Raw genomic sequence first — 17,910 nt, forward strand, 5'->3', positions numbered from 1 at the left:
TTTGTGAATTCAAACTGATAAGAATGTTCAATTCCTTGACAGTAGGACTCAATTTAACACCTGGATTTATGACTCACTACATGGAACAATTCACACCTCCACCAGAGGAACTCTAGATAATTAAACATTCCCATAGCCTTTTTATTTGTAAGGAAAACCCCTAATTTGATTTCCTTGGCTTATCATTTGCAGGCATCACCCCTTACACCTCATGAACAATTGTCCTGTTGTAATATCTCTTAAATGTTTGTGCTTTTGTCTTATCAATTAATTTCTATTTCTGCCTGAAGAAGGAGCCTCTGTGCTCTGAACGCTGCAAATATATATATTTTTTTATGGTTAGCCAATAAAGGTATCACTCCGAGAATACTTTTGTCATTTTTGAGCATAAAAGTATTTACATCAGTGAAAACATGTGACCTCCCAGGGTTCTTTATATTCTCTTTAAACAATCACAGCTCTTTAGTGAAGAAAAAAAGCGACACAACTAGAATGACACCTGTGAAAAAAATCGTCCCTTTTCACATGGATTTGTAAATGAAGCCTTAGTCTGGCTTAGAAAACCCACAATTGTCAGTTAGGGAATTCTAAGCTAATAAAGTCCCATATTTTTGACTCTCATCTAGATTCCTACAGGGAACAGCTCCCTGATTGAAGGATTCTAGAATGACAGAAATGCTACCTGTACTGGGTGGCACTATCATATTCTAGCAGAGAAGATTGTGACAGCAGGAAGCTTTACTCGCAATACTTGAAGGATGCAGTTGAAATAGACCACATAGATCCTCATCTGCACACTTTGGAGAAGTGGTGTCGGCTGTCTTTTAATCAATATCGACTCTTAAAGAATTCTACACAATGGCTGAAAATGTAAGTACAATGTCAATTTTTGATTGATAAAGATGCCTTTGGCTATTTGGTTATCAAGTATAGCATGTAATGTATTTGGAATATAGCTGCATAATTTAGCTGATTTCACTTATATGTAGTTAATTTTAATTTTTATAGTATAGAAAAATACACTAAATGGAAACAAATTTCTGTTGATAGATTCGTTATTTTCTGTTTCATAGGGCTGGCTCACATGAGCATATACAGTACAGACCAAAAGTTTGGACACACCTTCTCATTTAAAGATTTTTCTGTATTTTCATGACTATGAAAATTGTACATTCACACTGAAGGCATCAAAACTATGAATTAACACATGTGGAATTATATACTTAACAAAAAAGTGTGAAACAACTGAAAATATGTCTTATATTCTAGGTTCTTCAAAGTAGCTACCTTTTGCTTTGATGACTGCTTTGCACTCTCTTGGCATTCTCTTGATGAGCTTCAAGAGGTAGTCACCGGAAATGGTTTTCACTTCACAGGTGTGCCCTGTCAGGTTTAATAAGTGGGATTTCTTGCCTTATAAATGGGGTGGGGACCATCAGTTGTGTTGTGCAGAAGTCTGGTGGATACACAGCTGATTGTCCTACTGAATAGACTGTTAGTATTTGTATTATGGCAAGAAAAAAGCAGCTAAGTAAAGAAAAACGAGTGGCCATCATTACTTTAAGAAATGAAGGTCAGTCAGTCCGAAAAATTGGGCAAACTTTGAATGTGTCCCCAAGTGCAGTTGCAAAAACCATCAAGCGCTACAAAGAAACTGGCTCACATGAGGACCGCCCCAGGAAAGGAAGACCAAGAGTCACCTCTGCTTCTGAGGATAAGTTTATCCGAGTCACCAGCCTCAGAAATCGCAGGTTAAGTGCAGCTCAGATTAGAGACCAGGTCAATGCCACACAGAGTTCTAGCAGCAGACACATCTCTTCAACAACTCTTAAGAGGAGACTTTGTGCAGCAGGCCTTCATGGTAAAATAGCTGCTAGGAAACCACTGCTAAGGACAGGCAACAAGCAGAAGAGACTTGTTTGAGCTAAAGAACACAAGGAATGGACATTAGACCAGTGGAAATCTGTGCTTTGGTCTGATGAGTCCAAATTTGAGATCTTTGGTTCCAACCACCGTGTCTTTGTGCGACGCAGAAAAGGTGAACGGATGGATTCTACAGGCCTGGTTCCCACCGTGAAGCATGGAGGAGGAGGTGTGATGGTGTGGGGGTGCTTTGCTCGTGACACTGTTGGGGATTTATTCAAAATTGAAGGCATACTGAACCAGCATGGCTACCACAGCATCTTTCAGCGACATGCTATTCCATCCGGTTTGCGTTTATTTGGAGCATCATTTATTTTTCAACAGGACAATGACCCCAAACACACCTCCAGGTTGTGTAAGGGCTATTTGACCAAGAAGGAGAGTGATGGGGTGCTACGCCAGATGACCTGGCCTCCACAGTCACCAGACCTGAACCCAATCGAGATGGTTTGGGGTGAGCTGGACCGCAGAGTGAAGGCAAAAGGGCCAATAAGTGCTAAGCATCTCTGGGAACTCCTTCAAGATTGTTGGAAGACCATTTCCAGTGACTACCTCTTGAAGCTCATCAAGAGAATGCCAAGAGTGTGCAAAGCAGTCATCAAAGCAAAAGGTGGCTACTTTGAAGTACCTAGAATATAAGACATATTTTCAGTTGTTTCACACTTTTTTGTTAAGTATATAATTCCACATGTGTTAATTCATAGTTTTGATGCCTTCAGTGTGAATGTACAATTTTCACAGTCATGAAAATACAGAAAAATCTTTAAATGAGAAGGTGTGTCCAAACTTTTGGTCTGTACTGTACATCACACGAGTGCTATCCCATTTTTTATCTGATATTACTTGGGCCAATGTTATTCAATGGGGCAGTGCTGATGCATGATTTTTTTCACTTACGCATGCTGCGATTTCACTTTGAAATTGGATGTCACTCACCCATTCAAGTCTATGGGCGCATGTAAAACATCGGACAGCACTCGGATGACATATGAGTGCAGACCAATTTCGGCAAACTCACAGAATGGAGAAGATGGAGAAATTTTGTTCTCCATCGCCTGTGTGAGTGAGTCCATAAACAAATAATGGCTTGTTAACCCCCTGCAAAATCCAGGCATGTAGTACATACACACACAATGCAGGTATATACTATAATCGATAAGAGGTCATGCACACAGCAAAGCCCAGTATGTGAAGCGTATACCGCAATGCCTCCGTGTGCTGCCATATGGTCACCAGCTAGTACCATGTACAGAGATATTCTACTGTAAAAATATCCCAGTATTTGGTAGGAAATCATTGGTCTATAGAAGCAGAGTAGTAGACCTATACACCTCTATTGGAGCATTATTACATATTACATCAAGAGCAAGTCTACTTAATTAGGATCCTTGGATAGTTACACGTTACTTATCTGTTAGAATAAAATAAGTACACTGCTTATTTTTTCGAATTGCACAAACAGAAAGCCAGTGGGTTCACCCCACGGAATGACAACCTGCGACACATCAAACTGCATGGATCCTGTAGCAAGGAAGTGTTGGATTCGCCTTTGGAAAATCCTATGTGCATGAAAAATCCTTAAAGAGGTTGTCCACTACTTTATATTACCCCCCCCCCCATGTATCCCCCCGGGGCCCCTAAGACTTTTTGTAAATACCTTCTGTTGCAGATAGCGCCGCTCACAAGCAGTACCACTGGCCACTCACAGGCATCACGTGACCCCCGGCTGCAGCCGGCTCTGACATCCGCTGATGTCACGACAAGTGCTGGCAGCAGCCGGGGTTCTTTTGTCTTCTGCGTTCCAGGTGGCTGCTTGGTTGTGGGCAGGGTTATCCCCCGCGTCACACCCGGCATCCACCGCGCGCTCTGCCTCTCCCCATTCATTGGGAAAGCGCGCGGTGGATGCTGGGTGTGACGCGGGGGGTAACCACGCCCACAACCAAGCAGCCACCGCGGGGACCCCAGCGATGAGTCACACCTCACTTGTCGTGATGTCAGCGTGATGCCTGTGAGCGGTCACCGATAGCGCCGCTCACAGGCATTATCAGCAACGAAAGGTAATTACAAAAAGTCTTAGGGGCTCCGGGGGGATACATTGGGGGGTAATCTAAAGTACTGGACAACTTCTTTAATTCTTTATTCAGGGGGCTGCAATGTGTTTAATATGATTTTTCTTGTACCAGAAGAATTGTCAGAATAAAATCACAGATCACAGATGCAATGTGTGGATTCTTAGGGGGAATGTTTCACCAATTTTAGGCTGCCTTATCTGAGGGAAGCATAAAGTAGTGGCAGAGACCCCGATTCCATTGCTGGGTTACTATTATTATGGAGTACTTTTCATAAAATAATGGAGGAGTCCTCGATATTCATGAGTTGCTGGCTCTCCCATCCATCGGCATATGTTAGGAGAAAGCTGTCAATCGGCATCAGGAAAGTGGGGATAACTAGTTGCTAAGGAGTAATGAAGACTGTAATATACAGTGATTTCATGAAAAGTATTACAAGAATAAGTATGAGAGACCCAGCAAATGAATCAGAATGTCACTCACTACTTTACACTGCCCCCCAATGGTGCAGCATACGAGAGATGACAGGTTCCCTTCCAGTATCAGTGGCCCCTTCACCTGTTGAGCCCCTAGGCAGCTGCACAGATTCTAGATATAGTATGTTCTACCCTGCCTACTTTGGGTAAGGTCACAATTGTTAGAATTATTACAGTTCCTTGTTTCTTTCTTTTCTAGCACACTGTGGCAGAACAGATGACCACTCTCAATGTTTCCATTATTACCTCTACTGCCTCTACAAATTCCAGTTCAGCAACATCTAAATCATCCGCCAGTCTTGGCATTGCAATTCTTTCATTTGCCTTCATCCTCGGTTTCCCAGGAAATGCCTTTGTCATTTGGACAATCTTGACAAGAATGAAGAAACGCACAGTGACTTGCATCCTTATTTTACATCTGGCCATGGCAGACATCATTGTCCTTCTCACAGCGCCCTTTTTCCTCCATCTACTTTCCTCTGGAAGCTGGAATTTTGGGAATATCATGTGTAAATTGTGTCATTACATTGGCTGTTTAAGTATGTACGCCAGTATATTCCTAATTACCTTCATGAGCATGGACCGCTTTCTAGCTGTTGCTAAACCCTACATGTCTCAGAAAATCAGGACAAAGTTGGCAGCTCGGATTATTGTTCTTGCAGTATGGGTAGTAGCGTCGTTGCTTGCAATTCCCATGGCAATTAATCGCACAGTAAGTAGAGGTGATGTAATAAAATGTATTACCGTTCAAGCAGTAGATGGCAGTTCCCAGAACATAGTCTTTCAGTACACTTTTGAAACTATAATGGGATTTGTTATACCTTTCACCATCATAGTGTTTTGCTATGTCTTCATTGGACTAAGGTTGAGGACTGTAAAGTTTCAGACCAAACATAAGACAAGCCGACTGGTCATCATGATCATAGTAACTTTTGCTCTCTTCTGGATCCCATACCATGTGGTGAATATAGTTCAGGTTGTAGGAGAACTGTCTTCTTCAAGAAAACTCAAAGCGGCTACCAACTTCCTCAGGCCTAATGCTACAGCCCTTGTATTCCTCAGTAGCAGCATTAATCCTATTCTTTATGCTTTTGCTGGTGGCAACTTCATTAGGACTGCTGGGGTGGGATTCATGGCCAAACTATTTGAAGCAACTGGTTCTGAGGCAGGAAGTTTACGAAAAGTTTCTCAAGTTTTCCAGCAGAGAAGCCGAAACCATTCATTGGAGCAGGGAAAATTAAACAAGCCGGTAGAGGAGTGAACCTTAGATGAGACATGCAGTAAAAGAGAAGTAAAAATAGAGCTAAAAATGTAAATGTGCTACCTCCTCATGACATAAGCAAATTGTGGGTCTATAGCTCTCCCGGTGGGAGGGTCAAGAGCCCTTTTATGAACAATAACAGAAACACATTATAAGAAAAGCTCCCACTCTGCCAAACTTGATCCATCCGTACACACACAAATGCCTGGCTGCCCACATAATTAATTGGCATCATCACTTCTTTGCTAGGGCTGCCAGGATTTAGACCTGCAGCAATCAGATGATCACTACACTTTAACAAGTAATCTAGGTTCTCATCCATGTGTCTTCACATTTCCAAGCTATGCTGCCCCTCTTATCTGCTAATTACATTGGTTTAAGGAACAAAATATAAAATGCTGCCTATCCATCGGACACTACACATCACATAGTATCACTCTGCATTTTCCTGCCATGGCTTCTAACATTTATTATTTTAGGCTCACCAACTGTATATTGGCACATAGTATTGATAGCACTTCAGGTTTTCCCTTATCACATATAATAATCATCTTTATTTGTTCTATATAAACAATTTCTATAGAACCATGTAGACATTTCTCCCGATAACATATGTTTAGCCTTTTAATTGTCAATTATTATTAAGGTTATAAAGAGATCACCATAATATTCTTCTCTCTACGATGATGCTCGTTGTAAGCATCAACTCATAGTTATGGTCTAAAAAGCAGTAGGGATTCATCTAGTTAGCTGCAAGGTATTACTGAAGATATGTAGGTGTGGCTCTACATGTCGCACAAACCTAAACAATTTTATGGGTGTTGGTCATTAAAAGGGTATTCTCATAGTATGAAATTTGTACAGTTAGTGAGAGCTTTTATCCTACATAATGTTCAGCTTGTTGGCTAGGAGATCGGCCACCAGAACCTGGCAGAGTGTGCGCAGTAGTTATATTCCAGGCTGAAGGGTTAAAAGTTTCTGACAGGTTCCCTTTAACTCTGTGGGTCTGTTCAAATGCACTATCTCCATGTGCAAACATAATAATAGTGGCAGTTTAAAGCAAGCAGTGACAGACCATTAATTTGTTAGAGTAGCAGTAGGACAAAGCTACTGAATGAGAACTGTCACTTAAAGAAGAGTACCTGCCCCCCAACAGCAAGGAAGTAAGTAGACTTGAAAGCTGTGTGCTGCTCAACACAAGCTTCAGAATAACCCTTTAATCTTCTTTTGCCAACTGGCTATATTTTCATGATTTTTTATTTGTTTTCTGTATAAGTCATAAATGAGTTACCAGTAATAAGTCAAGAAATCTTCAATAATGTATTGTTAAGTCATATGAAATGTGAAAACTATGCAAATAACCATAAAACTATTTGTGGTAAACAATCTTGTGTATGAAATATGTTATTATGATGAATGCACACCTAACTTGTCTGCACAGTGTGGAATTTTTAGTAATTTACAGAGCATAAAACTTATTGGCTTATAGGGAAAAATGTCTGAGCATCCTTGATAAAAGCAGCTATTACTGTGGTGAACCATGAGCAGCATAAATCAGAACTTGCGGCAATATTGCAGCAGTGTTTGTTTTACATACTTTGAAAAGCCGACCGGGGACCATGAATCTCAGATGACTAGTCTGTAGCAGGTCCTAGGTAGGATCTTCTTGCCACAGTCCCTTTTACTGTCAGGTCCAGTAATGTAACTACCGGGAGGCAGTTTGGGCGGTTGCCCTGGGCTCTGCACTTATAGGAGCCTATCCCGGGCTAACTCTACTTTTAACATGTGCAGCATGCCGATATAGTTAAGCCCTGCGGTAGAACAGGGAGACATGATCCACCCTGCATTACCACTCTCCCTTCTGTAGACCGCAGGTCACTTTTCTGCCTATAGTCTACAGAACGGTAGTGTGATACAAGCGCCGGTGCACAAACAGGACGTTAGTGTCCAGGATAGGTGACTCTGATATCCAGTGTGTGTGCCGGCACTTTGCAGGTAAACTCGTCAGGATCCTGGATTAGGTGAGTATATGATGTTTTAATAGTATTAATATATTAATTAAAACATGTAGTGTGACTGTGAGGGCATGATAAAGTATGTGGGGCCCCTCATACATTGTAGGGGCTACTGTGGGGAGACCTTATACAGTGTGGGAGCTACTGTGGGGGGCCCTCATACACTGTGGGGGCTACTGTGGGGGCTGTCATACAGTGTGGGGGCTACTGTGAGGGCTCTCATACAGTGGGGGGGCTACTGTGGGGAACTCATATAGTGTGGTGGTTACTATGGGTGGCCCCTCATAAATTGTAGGGACTACTTTGGGACCATCATACAGTGTGGAACCTCCATAAAATGGAGGGTGGCCATTATACAGCAAGGGTGCTAATGTGAGAGCAATTATAAAGTTTGGAGCCTACCGTGGGGGCCATCATACAGTATAGGGCCTACTGTTGGGGCCATTATACAGTGTAAGACCTAATGCAGATGCCATTATCTATTTTGTGGACTTATGTGGGGGCATTATACAGTTTGAGGGCTACTGTTGGAGCCATTATACAGTGTGGGGGCAATTATACAGTGTGGGGGCTACTATGGGAGCCATTATATAGTGTGAGGTCCATTATACAGTGTGGGGGCCATTAAACAGTGTAGGGCTCCTGTTGGAGCCATTACACAGTGTAGGGGCTACTGTGGGGACTATTAAACAGCGTGGAGACTACAGTGATGGCTATTATACACTGTGTAGGCCAGTATACAGTGTCAGTGCTATCATGCAGTGTGAGGACTACTGTGTGATTCATTATACTGTGTATAGGGGGAGCAGAGTGGATATTATGCTGTGTATAGAGGAGCTGTGGGCCCATCGACTACTGTGTAAAGGAGAGCTGTGGGGACATCATAATTTGTAAACAGGAGCTGTGGGCCCATTGTACTGTATATTGGGGAGCTGTGTGCACACCATACTGTGTATAGAGGAGCTGTGGGCCCATCAACTACTGTTTGATTCATTATATTGTGTATAGGGGGAGCAAAGTGGATATTTTAATGTGTATAAAGGCTCTGTGGGCCCATCATACTGTGTATAGGGGAGCTGTGGTCCCATCATACTGTGTATAGGGGATCTGTGGGGCCATCATACTGTATTTAAGCGAGCTGTGGGCACACCATACTGTAACATCCCTGGCGGCGTGCTTGCATGGTGCACCACCTCCCACCATGCAAGACAGCAATCTTACCCATCAGTCCAGCCTGCAAACCTTGCTCCAGTTCATGCTGTGTGCATGTGTCTTGTCTGATTGCTTAGGGCGGCAGCCCGGTTACTTTCTGATTCTTATAGCTGCTTTGGGCGCACTCCTAATGTGTCCCCAGCTTATTGCTGTGAGTCACTGGATATTTAAACCCCCTCCACCCAGAAGGAGGTGCCTGAGCAACACTAACTATCAGTGTGCTCCTTGCCTCTGAGTTGCCAGGTCCTGTTCTGCATCTTGTCTGTTTCTGCCACCCTGGGGGCCGCATACCCAGGCCTGTTACCTGTATCTGTGACTTCTAGTCTGTTTCCGCCACTCTGGGGGCTGTATACCCAGGCCTGTTACCTGTGACTTCTAGTCTGTTTCCGCCACTCTGGGGGCTGTATACCCAGGCTCGTTCCTGTATCTCGTTGCAGTGTCAGTTCCTGTCTGAACTGTCTCCTAGCCTGTGACCTGTTTGTCTCTCTGTCTGTACCTTCCCTTTTCCTGCAGTGTCTGAACCTGCACCTACTCCAACTCATTGTCTCTGTACTTCTGTTTGTGAGTTTTGTGTCCACTCGCTACTTCATTGTAAGTACCTTGTGTGTATCTGGTTCTGCTTGTCCCTTTTCCCTTCCTCCGAATCTACCTCCGGTGTTCTAGCCATCTTCCTGTATTTTCCAATCTGTTCCATGTGAACAGAGCCCTGTCCTCTCTGCCTGCACCTTCAGCCCTGTTCTGCTCTGTTTGCTCACCGCACCAGCGGTTCCTCTCTGCTCTGCCTTGTCCACCGCACCTGCGGTTATGCTCTGCTCTGCTTGCTCATCGCACCTGCGGTTTCGCTCTGCTCTGCCTTGTCCACCGCACCTGCGGTTTCCATCTGCTCTGCTTGCTCACCGCACCTGCGATTTCGCTCTGCTCTGCCTTGTCCACCGCTCCGGCGGTTCTTCTCTGCTCTGCCTTGTCCACCACTCCGGAAGTTTCGCTCTGCTCTGCCTTGTCCACCGCACCTGCGGTTTCGCTCTGCTCTGCTTGCTCACCGCACCTGCAGTTTCGCTCTGCTCTGCCTTGTCCACCGCTTCGGCGGTTCCTCTCTGCTCTGCCTTGTATACCGCTCCGGCGGTTTCGCTCTGCTCTGCCTTGTCCTCCGCACCTGCGGTTTCGCTCTGCTCTGCTTGCTCACCGCTCCGGCGGTTTCGCTCTGCTCTGCCTTGTCCACCACTCCGGCAGTTCTGCTCTGCTCTGCCTTGTCCTCCGCGCCGGCGGTTTCGCTTCACTCTGCTTGTCTACCACATCTGCGGCTCTGTTCCTGTCTCCCAGTCTGTACTGGACTCTATCCAGCCTGCGCTCCAACCTGCTAGTACCTCCCTGTCTGCACTCCAGCCGTGCTTGGTAGTATCTCCTTGTCTGCACTCCTGCCGTGCTTGCCAGTACCCACCTCTCTGCATACCAGCCGTGCTTGCCAGTACCCACCTGTCTGCTTACCAGCCGTGCTTGCCCGTACCCACCTGTCTGCATACCAGCCGTGCTTACCAGTACCCACCTGTCTGCATACTAGCCGTGCCTGCCAATACCCACCTGTCTGTATGACAGTCTAACTTGCCTGTTCCTGCATTCCCTGGTGTGGGTCAACAGCTGTGACCGGGGTCTGACCTGGAGTAGCACCTGGTCCCTCTGCTCGGTTCCTCCTTGGTTCATGGAGTCGACTGAGCCGCCGTGTTGATACTTAGTTACGCCCCTCCAGGCACTCCTCGGTTCATGGTACAGTGGGATCATTAAACACGCTCACGCCAGTCAGTCAGTCCGTGCGCGAGCTTAACACATATTGTGTATAGAGAAGCTGTGGGGGCATTATACTGTGTAAAGGGGAGCTGTTGGCCTATTGTATTGTGTTTAGGGGACCTGTGGAAACATCATACTGTGTATATGGGAGTTGTGGACACAACATACTGTGTATAGGGAAGCTGTGTGCCCACCATACTGCGTATAAGGAAGCTGTACATGAGGGGACTCAGGAGACATTATTAAACGATAGATTGTAAGCTTGCAAGCAGGGCCCTCTCTCCTCCTGGTATCTGTTGATTTATGTGATTATTGTTATTCTGTAATGTCTTTTATTGTTTGTACAAGTCCCCTCTATAATGTAAAGTGCTGCGGAATATGTTGGTGCTCTAGAAATAAAAATTATTATTATTAAAGCATTTAAGAAGCATTATTGGGTCACTCAGAGTATTGTGACTTTCAGAGGTTCACATGGGGCTTTAGTACTTTCTAGGGGCAAAATGTGGGCACTATTTTCCAGGGCATTGGCATATGGCATTATTATATTCTAGGGGGCAATTTTACCATCTAGAGGGCACAAAGGTGGCATTTTACTTTGTAAGGGACACAATGGTGAACATTATCAAATGTGTCTTTGTTGTAACCTCTGCAAGCGAGTCCTGGCTGGAAGAAGTTGTTATGACGGTCTGGGCAAGATGGAAAAGACGGGAAAAATGAATAACTGCATAAGAAGGAGTTTCGGCTGTAAGTCACAATCTGTGCCTCTGGATATCTCTCATTTTGCACAAACATAGGGCTCATACTCATCTGTGAGAAAAACAGACGAGTGCAATCCGATAAAAAAACAATGTTAATCTATGAGGCACATATCATCTGCGATTTTTTTCTCAGCTGAAATCAGACATGATGCGATTTGCCGCGTATATCGGACGAGCCTCGCTAATGCAAGTCAATGGGTGCGAGAAAAAAAACGGACGGCATACGGACCATCCATATGCCGTCCCTTTTTTATGGAACATAGTTACAGAATTGAAAAAAATCATATACATCATCCCATGACAGGAAGTGATACACAGGGAAGTGTTTGGAGGGTTGGTTTAAAATCCTGTCAGAAAGCATTCCATGTGACACACCTCCAAGGATTTTACTAGCAAGAAGATTTGGCCATGGCTCGTTCTATTAACGTTGAGATGCTGTTGGTATTAGTTCATGAGAGGCCCGAACTGTGGGATCCATGGGACTCCAAATATCAAAATAGGAACGTAAAGGACGCATCGTGGACATACATATGTCGGCAATTGTTTCCAACTTATGCCGAAAATACCCCAGATGTCCAAATGGGAATGAGTAACTGTTTCTCTTTAACTGAAACCTTGTCCCTTTGGCAAATTTTAAAGTGCCGTTACGTGTAATTGTACATACAATATGTCACTACCAACATATACATTTTTTTGCAGTGAATGATGTGACATGGAAATGGCGAAGCTGTCGCAATCAATATAGGAGGGAATGTCAGTATCGCCAGAAAAATGGTGTAGGAAGTTGGAAAAAAAGGCCATATATCTACATGAGCTGTTTGAATTTTTTGACACCAATCATGGACTTAAGACCATAAGTTAGTGATGAGCGAACACTAAAATGCTCTGGTGCTTGATGCTCGGGTCGAGTAAATAGTAATGCTCGGGTGCTCGACACGAGCAACGAGCCCAAAGTAAGTCTATGGGAAACTTGAGCATTTTTCCGCCAGCCCCCCCCAGAGGTCTGAAGGGGGCTTAAAGATTGCCCTAATCGATGAGAAAAGTGTTCCAATGACATGGAAACAGCATGGAAAAGAGCCCTGGAAGCATTTCTGACTCCCAGGTCACTGCTGTCAACAATGTTGTCAGAGTATTATGCCACTTTTACGGACTCACAATAAAACATACAAAAACAAAACCAAAATGGATTTTCCTGGGGAAATCATTGAGGGACATTCTTTCCAGAGTAATGACTTGCATATAAGGCAAAATAAATAACCCAAAAAAATTGCTCCTCCACACCTTGGCCTATTTCACACGTAGTGTTTTTGATGCGTTTTTGCACTTTGGCATTGCTTTCAATGGTAAAAAATACCTTCACCGGTAAATGTAATTTTAACATTTTAGTACCTTATCTGCCCATGTGGTATGTGAAACATGATCAGACACATTCTGATTCATTTATGAAGGAGTGACTTTGAAAGTCACAAATCCTATTTTTATAGGGCCATCAGGCGGCCCTTACTATTGTTAGAGGGCCATCAGCTCTCTATGCTTTGTTGTTCCCATTATTAAGGAGCTGGTCTCCTATAGTGGTAATGCCCGTGCAGTGACTGTCAGGCCTGCCCAAAAGTTAGAAAAATCCCAAAACACCTTTGAGGAGACATAGAGGGCCTGATTTAAAAAAATAATTTCCCATTATTAAGGAGCGGGTCTCCTATACTGTTATAGCGTTTGCAGTAACTATAAGGCCTCCCCAAAATATGGTAAAACCCCAATACACATTTGAAGACAAATAGAGGGCCTGATTTAAAAACATAATTTCCTATTATTAAGGAGCGGGTCTCCTATAGTGGTAATGCCCATGCAGTGACTGTAAGGCCTGCCCAAAATTTAGAAAAACCCCAATGCAAATGCTGCTGAAGCCCAGCGAGAGCATCGGAAGCTGTAGGTGACTTTCTGAAATGGGCACACACGTGGCGTACTTTGACAAGCTGCTCAAGCAGATCCAGGTAGGTTTTGAGAAACCGCTGAACCACTAGGTTGAGCACATGGGCCAAGCATGGTACGTGTGTGGGGTTGCATAGCTTCAGAACCGCCACCAGGTTCCGGCCATTGTCACCTACAACTATGCCTGGCTGTAGTTTCAGCGATGACAGCCACAGATCTTCTTGCTCTGTTACAGCTATCAACAACTCTTCAGAAATATGCAGTTTGTCCCTTAAGCATATTAGCTTCAGCAGTGCCTGTTGCCGCTTGGCCGAGGCAGTGCTGCAGTGCTTCCAGCTTGTGACTGATGTGTTCATTTCGGAGATGGAGGCTGAGGAGGAGGAGGTGCAGAATCTGGGGGCAACCCTGATTTACCCAGGGCCCGCAGTACTCAGCATCGGGAGGACATGTCCCGTCCCAAGGTCCGACTGGGTCCCTGCTTCCACTATATTAACCCAGAGTGCCATCAGAGAGATGTACCGTCCCTGGCCACAAGCACTTGTCCACGTGTCCATGGTTAGGGGGACCTTCCCAGTAACCGCATTGTTGAGGGCACGGCTAATGTTCTGGGACACATGCTTGTGTAATGTGGGGACAGCACACCAAGAGAAGTAGTGGCAGCTGGGGTCTGAGTACCAAGGGACGGCTGCCGCCATCAGATTGCAGAAAAATTCCATCTCCACGAGCCTAAAAGGCAACATTTCAAGCGCAAGCATTCGAGAAATGTGTGAGTTTAGTAGTGTGGTCTGTGGGGCATTGGCTGTGTATTTGCGCTTGTGTTCCAAGGACTGGGGTAGGGGACAACTTAATGCTGAACTGAGACAAGGATGTTACCGATGATGGTTGCAAGTGTGCAACGACAGATGCAGGGCAGGAGGCATCTTCATCTGCGCCATAGAAAAGGGATTGGTGTGCACGCACAACAGCAGAACAGGCAGTAGTGTCACTCACAGACACTGTTTCTGGACCCTGGAGTTCGGCTCACCTAGTCGGGTGCTTTGCTGTCATGTGCCTGAGCATGCTGGTGGTGGTCAGGCTGGTAGTTTTGCGGCCCCTCCTGATGCTGGCCTGGCAGATGTTGCAAATGGCCTTTTGGGGGTTATCTGGACAGTCTTTAAAAAAGGACCAGACTCAGGAAGACCTAACAGTTGGACTGGCAACTTCTGTCGTATTGGTGTTCCGGGGAACTGTTGCCTGCCTTGTGTCTGTGGCCACCACACTGCTTGTTCCTGCCTGTTGTCATGCAACGCCTCCCTCCCTCTGTGTGCTGCTGTCCTTGCTGTGCATGTCACCTTGCCAAGTTGGGTCAGTGACTTCATTGTCCACCACCTTGTCTTCCACATACGCACCCTGTGCCTCCTCCTGACTTGGTGGCAATTGTGTCTCATCATCATTGTCCACCTCTTGCGACAGTTTCCCACCATTGCCTTTGTGTGACCGTGGCTGCTCAAATATTTGAGCATTGCTACATGCAATCTTCTCTTTCCCCGCTTGAAGCTGGCCGGGCGAGAGGCCCGAATCTATAAATGGAAAAGCGAACAGCTCTTCAGAGTGTCCAAGTGTGGGATCAGTTGTCTCCGGACACTCGGCATGGTGAAAGAAAAGAGGATCAGGGTGAGGAATATGTGGTCCAGACTCACGACTACTGAGACTTGACCGTATGGAAAACAGGGTTGTGGTGGTGGTGGCAAACTGACTGGAAGCATTATCTGCTATCCAACCAACAACCTTTTCACACTGCTTTGGCTTCAAGAGTGGTGTTCCGCTGCCCCTATTAATTGGGACAGAAAGGTAGTTCGACATGATGTGGGTGTTTGTTGTGCTCCCTCAGCAGGCACAATTTCATCTTGCCCACGGCCTCGGCCTCTGCGTGCACCATCACCATCACATCAACTTCCCTGTCCTTTGCCTTATGCCTTTGCCATTTTAAATGGAGTGTAATATTTGGCCCGCTACACAAAATGTCTGTATTATTACCACATTAATATGTGATCACGTGTAACGACCACAGTTTTAGGCTATGGCCTTGTAGTGTGCTGTTGGTCAGCGACCACGTGTGAATAAGTTCAACTAAGTTCAACAAAACACAGATGGCTGACTGAATGGAGTGGAATATTTGGCACGCTCCACAAAATGTCTGTATTATTGCTACAGTAGTATGCAATCATGTGTGACGACCACAGTTTTAGGCTGTGGCCTTGTAGTATAGTATTGGTCAATGACCAAGTGTGAATAGGTTCAACAAAAGACAGATGGCTGACTTTAAATGGAGTGGAATATTTGGCACGCTTCACAAAATGTCTGTATTATTATCGCAGTAATATGCAATCACGTGTGACGACCTCGGTTTTAGGCTGAGCCTTGTAGTATAGTATTGGTCAATGACCGAGTGTGAATAGTGTAACGGGTCTGGGAGGTGGAACCACAGAGCAACTATACAAAGGGGCAGTCCTTGCAAGGAAGCGGGTGACACCCAGGGAAGGCGGGCAGGCAGTCATGGCTAGTGACGGGGACAGTCTCTGGGTAAGAGGGCAGGAGATCACGGCAAGTAACGGGGACAGTCTCTGGGTAAGAGGGCAGGAGATCACGGCCAGTGACGGGGACAGTCTCTGGGTAAGAGGGCAGGAGGTCACGGCAAGTGACGGGGGCAGTCTCTAGACAGCCGGGTGGTCACGGCAAGTGATGGCTAAGCCTCCAGGTAGGCTAGCAGGCAGGTAGAGGGTGGACGCTCCCAGGTGAGCAGGCGAGAGTCTCTGGACAAGTGGGTGGTCACAGCAAGTGACGGCTGAGCCTCCAGGTAGGCAAGCAGGCAGGTAGCGGGTGGACGCTCCCTGGTGAGCGGGCGAGAGTCTCTGGACAAGCGGGTGGTCACAGCAAGTGACGGCAGAGCCTCCAGGTAGGCAAACAGGCAGGTAACAGGTGGACGCTCCCAGGTGAGCGGGTAAGATTCTCTGGACAGGCAGGTGGTCACAGCACGTGACGGCAGAGCCTCCAGGTAGGCTAGCAGGCAGGTAGCAGGTGAGCGCTCCCAGGTGAGCGGGCAGACGGATCCATAGACAGACTGGCAGGGCTGGTAGGCAGACTGTCGGACCGCAGGAATAACAGCATATTGACACGAGACAGGCAGGTATCAGACAGGAAACTGGCAGGAAACTGGCAGGTAACTGGTAACGGGACCTGAGGACTGAAGCAGAGTGATGAACTATGCTACAACATTTTGAAGGAGGTGCCTTATATATGGTGAGGTCCTCCGGCCGGGGACTCCTTAGGACGGCGCGCGCGGCCCCTTTAAGAGAGGGGGAGCGCGCGCCCTAAGCACAGTGGCCGGGAAGCAGCGCGCGCTGCCAGCAGAGCGGGAGGAGGACGCCGGGCACGGAGCGGAGAGGTGAGGGGAACAGCGTCCCTGCCTAGCAGGAGGCAGGGATGCCTACGCTACAAATAGGTTCAACAAAACACAGATGGCTGACTTTAAATGGAGTGGAATATTTGGCACGCTCCAAAAAATGTCACAATTATTACCGCAGTAATATGCAATCACGTGTGATGACCACGGTTTTAGGCTGTGGCCTTGTAGTATTGCATTGGTCAGCGACCAAGTGTGAACAGGTTCAACAAAACACAGACGGCTGACTTTAAATGGAGTGGAATATTTGGCACGCTCCAAAAAATGTCACAATTATTACCGCAGTAATATGCAATCACGGGTGACGACCACGGTTTTAGGCTGTGGCCTTGTAGTATAGTATTGGTCAGCGACCAAGTGTGAATAGGTTCAACAAAACACAGACAGCTGACTTTAAATGGAGTGGAATGTTTGACACGCTCCAAAAAAATGTCACAATTATTACCGCAGTATTATGGGATCACATGTGATGATGGAAAAGTTTCTCTGCTTACACAATACAGCAATGTGAATAAAATAAAAAAAATCTGCCTGTATTCTGCTAACAAGCAAACGGAGTAGAAACATGGAGTACTGTATTGCTTTTTAAGCAAATAGTCAGGATTAAAAGCAAAAAAAATAGCCATGAAATGTAGGGCTATGGATATCTGTAGCAGCAGCAGACAGAACGTGCAATGGACCCTATTGTGCTGTATACACTGTCTACAAACCCTGCCTAACTCCTGCTATCACCAGTAATATATGCAGCTGGATTAGTCCCCAGAAGGACTGTTAGTTTAGATGTATATATAGCTGTGGAGTACCTCACTAAAACAACCACCAATTCTATCCCTCACTCAGCAGCACCTCTCCCTACTTGGCCTGTTTCCGGGGTACACTGTGACAAGCATATGGTCACCAGGCCTTATATATACGTGATGACGCTATGCGGTCAGCCAATCACTGTAATGCCACAACGAACATGGCTACGGCATTACAGTGACTGGCTGGCAATCCCTCCAAGTTAATTGGCTCTCTAAAGTGCGCCAAACATGCGGGGAGGG

General features: G+C 45.8%; 1 protein-coding gene across 1 annotated transcript; it reads left to right on the forward strand.

Moving 5' to 3' along the window:
• The first annotated feature begins 746 nt into the window (after positions 1–746).
• On the forward strand, positions 747–9,460 carry LOC141166634 (leukotriene B4 receptor 1-like). The gene is made up of 2 exons (XM_073653508.1): positions 747–870; positions 4,668–9,460. Exons 1-2 carry the CDS (start codon positions 859–861, stop codon positions 5,727–5,729), a joined length of 1,074 nt encoding a protein of 357 aa, XP_073509609.1. The 5' UTR covers positions 747–858; the 3' UTR covers positions 5,730–9,460.
• Positions 9,461–17,910: the final 8,450 nt, after the last annotated feature.

The sequence above is a fragment of the Phyllobates terribilis genome, unplaced genomic scaffold, assembly GCF_046119375.1.
Source record: "Phyllobates terribilis strain yellow unplaced genomic scaffold, ASM4611937v1 Scaffold_1__5_contigs__length_1240528914, whole genome shotgun sequence".
NCBI lineage: Eukaryota > Metazoa > Chordata > Amphibia > Anura > Dendrobatidae > Phyllobates > Phyllobates terribilis.